We start from the raw sequence: 7,964 nt of genomic DNA, 5'->3' as shown, positions 1-7,964 counted from the left end.
ACCCCGGTCTTAAGGTATTCTTATCTTTCTCTCGCTGGAGGTCTTTTCCTAATTTTTCCCAGGATGGGATCGTGAGTGACCCGGTACCGCTGAACCAGGGCGCCGCTCGATCCACTTCCTTTAGAAACCTTCTTAAAATTTGCTCCGATATTTTTAACTCCCTTTCCTCCAAAAGGCTTTGTAAGGCATAGACCAGTGATTGTGAAGTTGAATTGCCCATTTCTCCCTTATCTACGAGAGTGGGCGACCAACAAAGTTATCTACCTTTGATTTACGGCCAGTTTAAACCTCTTGGAGTAAACAAATTGAAACACCCGCCCACACCAGACAGCGTACCTCTCGGAAAGTTGGTGGATCCTCCCCTCCTGCGTCTCAGTTCTGAATCCTCCTGAAGTCAGGGGTCTCCGCTGATGCCGGCGATGATGGTCGTCGCTCCCGGGTTTCGGCACCACTTGTCGCGCGCACCTCGCCAGCAAGGAGCACGCAACACTCAGGATTCTTCTGAAGCACGCTTTATTGGAGGTTCTTCTACATTCTTCAAGATGGCGGAAAGACCCCGAGCCGGATGCAAGCCTGCCTTTATATCCACCCGGGCGTCGTGGCCTGTTTCTATTGGTCAATGCCAGCCTGCATCATTCTGACGAGCCAAGCGCCTCATCTGCACAAGCACAAACCACCGTCACCGGCGGACTCAAACCCGGAATTCATGTAGGGCATGAAGAACCCGGAAATAATGGCGCGTGACAATGTCTGAAGAAAAAAACAGTCACTGATTTTTCCCTTATTATAATTATTGAGGGTCATGATATACATTATATTCCAGGGAACTAAATCTTTGTCTAAATGATAAGTTTGTGTATTTATCAATTGGCGGACTCAAACCCGGAATTCATGTAGGGCATGAAGAACCCGGAAATAATGGCGCGTGACAATGTCTGAAGAAAAAAACAGTCACTGATTTTTCCCTTATTATAATTATTGAGGGTCATGATATACATTATATTCCAGGGAACTAAATCTTTGTCTAAATGATAAGTTTTGGTGTATTTATCAATTTGCATTCAAATTTGGTGTAGTAAGAACTTATTAATTATGTATTGCAGACATTTTACTTTGAGTGAAACAGAGAAGACAAGATGAAGAAACCAGTTATTTGTCTTTAAATATTAATTAGATGAAATACCATTTGTAATGGGAGAACTCATGTTATTGGAGAAAATTGTCAGGACAAATCTTTAAAACATTACATTTGAGCACAAAGTAGAATTTATATTTCTCTCAAAGCTACTTGTGTGTTAATGGGCATGGCAGATTGCATATTTGGGGGAGGTAGGGATACATATGCATGTGGGTGTGTGCTTTTCTACCAGAGAAAAAGAGCATGATGTTTTCTACTCTTAATGTCACCTGACATTTGAATGAGCACCATTTTGTATTTTGCATGAACATTCTGCTCAGATCTACTAGGAGAGGTGCAATCCAGATCCTGTTTGGTAATAACTGTATTTTTAATAATATAGCTTTGAATTTATTTTAATGTGAATAATTTGTGAAATTAGGCCACAGTTACTTTTGATTTTGAATGTGTATTTTTAATATGAATTCACTAACTCTAGACAAATAATTTATGAATTAGAACTATCATTCATTAACAAATGCACTACTTCTGTTCTACATTGTTGTATGGCTTTTCACTTTTAATAATGGTAGAGCAAGGCCTTAAATTATATTTTAGATCTTTACATCATGAACATTGTCACCACTGTGTCACAAGTGTTAAAATGTTAACTAATAACTCCCATTAGGTGTTGACTTCTTTTCCTTCACCATCTACGAGGGAATTGTATGAATCATGCACCCTCCTGCTTCACCCATTCACAAAGACCAATTGTTAATGTTTTAAATTCATGCTACTGAATCTTTCAAAATCTCTATAAATAATGAAGCCATTCATTGTGTTCAAGGATTCTGCCTTCTTCAATGATATGATTTTCTTCTCATTTGAAAGAGTATTTAATTGGATTGCTCATGATCTTTTAATATTTAATAATAATTTTATTAGCTGTATAGAATGAGGGGGACAAGATTTGCAATATCTGGTGCTGCTCATCAATTTTTCTTATCATGACTTAATGAATATTATAATTAGAAAGACGGAAATATAAATTAGCTTGGTAGTTGGTTGGGACTTGTTAGTTTATTGGTTTTAGCTTGGGCAAATCCCAGATTAGGCGCAAGAAGAAAGCACAAATATTTAGAGGTGCTTTAGAAACCCAGAGAACAAATTTCTGCAACTCATTAGTCATTTCCCCTTTTAAATAATGAACACAGAGGCTTTGAATACAGATATAAACACTGCAAATTGCTGGTGCTTCTATAGCAGTGCACAGGGTTCCCAACAACTTACAAAATTTAGCCTTGGCAGGTATATATTCCTTTAATCTCCATTAATTCATTTTGACAACTTTTCATTATCATTTCTTAACCATTTTCATTTAGCTAAGACAAAAGCATGGATTATTTTAAGTGGCAAAGTTAGCATAGCTCTCATGAAAATCACACTTTTTATTTAAGTAGCACCTCTCACTTGAGGTTTACAAAGTGCCTTTGAGTACATTGCTTATGCTTGTGGAATGGAGATCAGGGAAAGTTATTTGTAGGCACCATACATTTAATGCCTCATTTAATATAGGCCATGGGGAGAAAATAATTTTTATCTTTACCTCTCTTGGATATGTGTATATGTATGAAATGATTCCTAAATTTTTGGGTCTGTTTGAAAATGAAACCAGATATTGTTGAGTTTAATGTGCTTCTAAGCTGATTTTAACATGAATTGTTTTTAACCCCCACTAGCAACTGCTTCGAGAAAGACAGCAGATGGCCAGTCGTCCCTTTGCTTCTGTTGATGTAGCACTGGAAGTAGGAGCTGAGCAAACAGACTTTCTGCGAGGACCATTAGAGGTAGGAACGGTGGTGCTGAAAGAGGACCACTATGATTTGAATATTAATATTGCTTCTCTAATCTGCATCTGCTTGTGAAGCCACACAGAGTCTGATTATCTAGAGTTGACAAGATTCAGCTACATATGTTATGCCAATTTTGAGTCACATAATTTTAATGGTATGACATGAGCTGTAGCAAAAGCCACTGGAGAATCTGTTAGCCTAGGCAAGAGTGACAGACTGCTCGCCTGGCAGCCTTTCCCTGACAAATGGGAGCTGAAGGAATTTAAGATATAGGTGTAATGGAGAAATAAACCACCTTTCTTGGAGTAGCCCAGGTCCTTAGTTAACATCAATCATTGTTAACAAAGTTTAACATAAAAGGTAGGTGAAGGTGAGTTGCCTTTTAATTACACAGTTGTGTTTTTAAAAGTAGAGAAGTGTAAAATATAGTGAATATTTTGTTTGTGGAGAATGGCTGTATTACTACATTTCTTTGTCACAAACTCAGAAAAAGTACAACGAAACAAATCATATGTACACATAAAAGTGGTATTACAGTCCTAAAAGGATGCATAAAGTGTTTTTGTTTTTGGTTTTTTGAGACAGGGCCTCACTATGTAGTTGAGACTAACCTGGAACTCACTACGTAGCTCAGGCTGGTCTCAAACTCAGAGCAATCCTCCTGCCTCAGCCTCCCTAGTGCTGAGATTACAGGTGTGCACCACCACACCTGGCGAGTGGTTTCTGAAAATAATAACCCCAGAAGAAAAAGTCACAGATTGTGACTAATTTAAATACATGTTTGTTTCTTAGAGGATTTAGCTCGGTAGGATTTAGCTCAGTGGTTTCACTGCCTGCTTTGCAAGCCCAAGGACCCGAGTTTGATCCCTGGTACAAAAAAAAAAAAGTATATATGTTATTTTATAGTACAGTATTTAAGCAAGAAGATTAAAAAATTCTACAAATGAAATATTTAATTTCTTTTTTAAAAAATTCCAATTTTGGGATAATTATTATATGTTATTTTCAGAATTTGCTTTACTTTAAGTAAAGTAGGAAATATAAAAATAGACTCTTCCCACAATGGAGATAGAAATATACTTGATTCTTTCTGTAGAATTTTTGATTATTCTAAAAATACAAAACTAAAATTATACCTCATGGGTTCTATACAAAGGGCAGGTTTTTAGAGAGAATAAAATATTTTTGTATGTGCTTAGCTTTTGTGAATTTGACTTTTTGCTATTCTAGATGACAGGTTGCAGTGGAAACTTAGAACATTAGGAAATGCATGTCTCTGTCTTCCATTATTTGAAGAAGCATTCAGAAAAAGACAAGATGTGTAAATGAATGTTATAGCAAATTCTGTGATTTCTTTTAGGCCCTTGTTTCAAATAATGTTAGTATAAAACTTTTGTCAAACAGGATACCTGGACTATTTGAATCCAAATTCTCTTTTCTCTCCATCTGTTTAAAATAGTTTCAAATAGGACTAAAAGTCAAATAACAATAAAAAATGAATATAAGTAATGCATGCATAGGCAAAGAGGAAAAGGAATAATCAAAGAACTTGCAAACCCACAAGCACATGGACTTAAATACATACATATGTTTCAACTCAGTTTTTCCATTTCTCCTTGATAGTGTTCAAGGATATGTTGTTAGGCTTATACATGTCAAAAATCACTATGTTTTTCTTGTATTTTTTTCCAAATATTTGTTTCCTTCTATATGACTTTTAAAAGTTTTACACTTTATTTTGCAGAGTTTAAAAATATCTACTCCTACTTTATTTTAATTTGTATCAGCCTGGTAGTATGTACTTTCACTGTTCTATTTGCAGTTTCTCTGTATCCTGTTTTATGTCTATCCCTTATGGAGAAGACTGTTAGCTTTTTACTTTCCTGTTCACCCTGTAAGTCTGTCATTTGACTGGTGTTTGAACTGACAAAAATTACTGTTCTTTTCATAGGTTCTGGAACATAAACTGATTTTTGTCTACTAAATTTAGTAGTTCATATTCTATTCATTTTTGTGTTTCACAACAGTATCTTTCACTTATTATCTTAGTCACTTTCTCATTGCTGAGACACAACACCCAAGACCCACAGTTCAGAGGAGGAGAGGTTAATTTGGGCTCATGATTTGTAGAAGTTTCAGTCCATAGTCTGTTGGCTCCAAGACATAAACTGCGTGATGTGTGGAGGAAAGCTGCTTACATCAGGGCAGTCAGGAAGCAGATGAAGGGAAGAGCTGAAGAGGGAGATGCACCCTCCGTTCAAGACCCTCAGTGGCCGACCTCTTCTGAGCAGGGGCCACTCTCCCACATGGCCTTCAGCCTCTGAACTCACCACTGGGTGAATCTCCTGATGAGCACAGTACCTAGTGGTCCAAGCACCTTCTGAACACAGGAGGATTTGGGGGCTATTTTACATATAAATCATAACAATTATCGTGATCATAGTAATGGTTATTTTTCTCTAGTAGTGTTTAGACCTCATTTCTCTACTGCCCCTCTCAAACAAAATTGATGTCTGTAATTTTTTATATAAATGTGGATTCTTTACTGTGGCATATTCCAATAACTAGGAATATCTTTTCCTTTTCTGGTTGTTTTCGCATGCATTTCTTTCTTATCTCACTAGTACAAACCATCCAAGACAATTTTTTAATCAGAAATTTTATGTGGCATTCTCTTTGAGCAATTTAATGTCAATCGGTATATTTATTTGTTTATTACATGTAAATAACTCAGTTATATGTAAAATGTTAGCCTCAAAGTTTTCTTCAAAACTTTCAAAGTAATACTTTCCTGTCTCATGTCTAATATCCATTTGATTCTTTGCCCTTTGTAAATGATCCCAATTATCTTTTTTGAATCTCAAGAATTTGTCCTGTTTCTCAGTGTTCATAAATTTTGCTTCAGTGCCTCAAAATATACATATTCTACTTTCTCTTCCCAAGTTAGAAGCTTATACACATAAATTGATCTAATTGCCAAGTCAGCAGGTGGGGTGGGCAGACACCAATTCTTAGTAAGAGTTGTGCAGCAGTCTGCATATATGGCTATTAGATTCCTCACCCAAGCTGAAGCCTAGAGTAATGCTGTCAGTGATCTGCAGCCTTGGGGCAGCACTGGGTTGGTTCTGCTGCTTTTTTGCCCCACAGAAGCTAGGGTAAATATTACTCATTCCAGAAAACATGGCCCTGTCCCTCTCTTAATGAAGTCTATGTTGCCTATTCATTTCCTGTCTTTATGAGTTTTTTCTTAAAGACTTTATGAGAATTATAAATTACTGACTATGTCTCTGAACTTGTCAACATTCCCGTTTCATGTATGTCATCTACAGGTTTAAAGTTGGGGAAGGAAACAGATGACTTTAGTTTTCTCTTTTGTTGGCTGCAAGACCTTTTATGCATGTGTTTTTTGTCCCTCAAAACATCGTGTTAACATTGAGATTTTTGTCATTTTTCTTACTTCCATTATTAGTTCTCTGAATGATTGATGCTCATATTTCTTTCTTACCACTACTTTTCAGAAACTCAAGATCAAGATGTTAAAGAAAAAAATTAATTTCATGCAGTCTCTCATTGTGCAAAGCTCTTTTATCTAGGAGTCAAGTTTGAGTTATTAATGTATATATTTTTTAAAAGCTTTACTGAAATATAATTCATTCAGCATATAGCTCACCCACTTAAAATGTGTAACTTAATATCATACTATTCACTCAAAGTATATAATTCAATAACATAGAGTTCACCTGCTAATATATATATATATCAGTGATTTTTTTTAGTACATACAAAGCATTGTATATTCATCAACAAAATCAACTTTAGAATATTTCATCATCCCTCAAAGAAACCCATAGCACGCAGCACTCACTGCCATTTTCCTGCACACCTCTCTTCTCTTGCTCCCCAGCCTGAGGCAAGCACAACCTACTTCCTGTCTTTATAATTTATTTTTTTAGTATTTCATATAAATAGAATCATAATATGTAGTCTTTTGTGATTGGCGTCTTTCACTTAGCATGTCTGTAGACTTCATCCATTTTGTAGCATTTCTCGGTACTTTGTTCTGTTTTACTGCAAAATGAAGCTCCATTGCATGCATTTGCCATGTTCTGTTCACATATTCCCCCATTGATGGGTATTTGGGTTATCCTCACCTTTTACATGTTCCATATAATGCCACTATGGACATTGTACAGAAATTCTTGTGTTGTCATCTCTTTCGCTTACATACTTAAGAGTTGCATCACTGGAACATTTAAAAACTTTTCACTATTTGTTGAAAAGACTATTTTTGCTCTACCATGATCTATGATCCCTGGAAATTAACCATAAATGTGGACAATTCCTACATTTAGGATAAATCCTATATTTAAGATAGTAAGTTTTAGAATATGTAATAAGTCTTGTAGTAAATTATGTAGTAAGTTTTAGAGTAGGAAAATGCATACCATCCAACTTTGTTTTTTTTTTTAAGATTGTTTCAGCTCTTATGATACTTTAAATTTTATATTAATTTTAGCATAAATTTCTGAATTTCTGCCAGTGTTTTCATAAGGACTTCATTGATTCTGTAGATTAATCTGGGTGACTATTCATATATTGTTTAAGCTTTCCTTTATCAAGGTAGTAATTTTGCCAGTTGAATGTTCTCCATGCTCAAGACTCTAAATTCAACATCAGATTTCCTTCATCTTGGTAAATAACCCCATGGCCATCCATACACAGTGATGTCAAGTGAATAGAAACATAGAATTTTTAAAATAAATTAAAGTTGAAAACACTGTATTTCAGTAGATAATTTTAGACTTTAAATTGGTTGTTTACTTCTTCCTGTTAAGATTAAACATCAAAGTAAACTCAGCAACTAATGGTTCATTTCTTCTTTTGACATCCTCTGAAAAATAAGAGGTAGAACTATAATGTTTAAAATTATATTTTATTTTTCCCTTCGCTGTGCATTCTGTAATAGTTACTGCTAATTGGAAGCTATAGAACTA

At 35.5% G+C, this 7,964-nt stretch overlaps 1 protein-coding gene across 1 annotated transcript in view; it reads left to right on the top strand.

Moving 5' to 3' along the window:
• Atrnl1 (attractin like 1) overlaps nt 1-7,964 on the top strand; it is a 656,020-nt gene that overhangs the window by 438,883 nt on the left and 209,173 nt on the right. The window contains exon 27 of the mRNA XM_033761235.1: nt 2,857-2,964. Within this exon, the coding sequence (XP_033617126.1) occupies nt 2,857-2,964 (108 nt within the window). The remainder of the gene's footprint in view (nt 1-2,856; nt 2,965-7,964) is intronic.

The sequence above is a fragment of the Fukomys damarensis genome, unplaced genomic scaffold (genome assembly GCF_012274545.1).
Source record: "Fukomys damarensis isolate Sample0158 unplaced genomic scaffold, DMR_v1.0_HiC HiC_scaffold_8, whole genome shotgun sequence".
NCBI classification, from domain to species: domain Eukaryota; kingdom Metazoa; phylum Chordata; class Mammalia; order Rodentia; family Bathyergidae; genus Fukomys; species Fukomys damarensis.
Note: the sequence above shows the minus strand (reverse complement) of the source record. Positions and strands in the feature narration are given on the sequence as shown.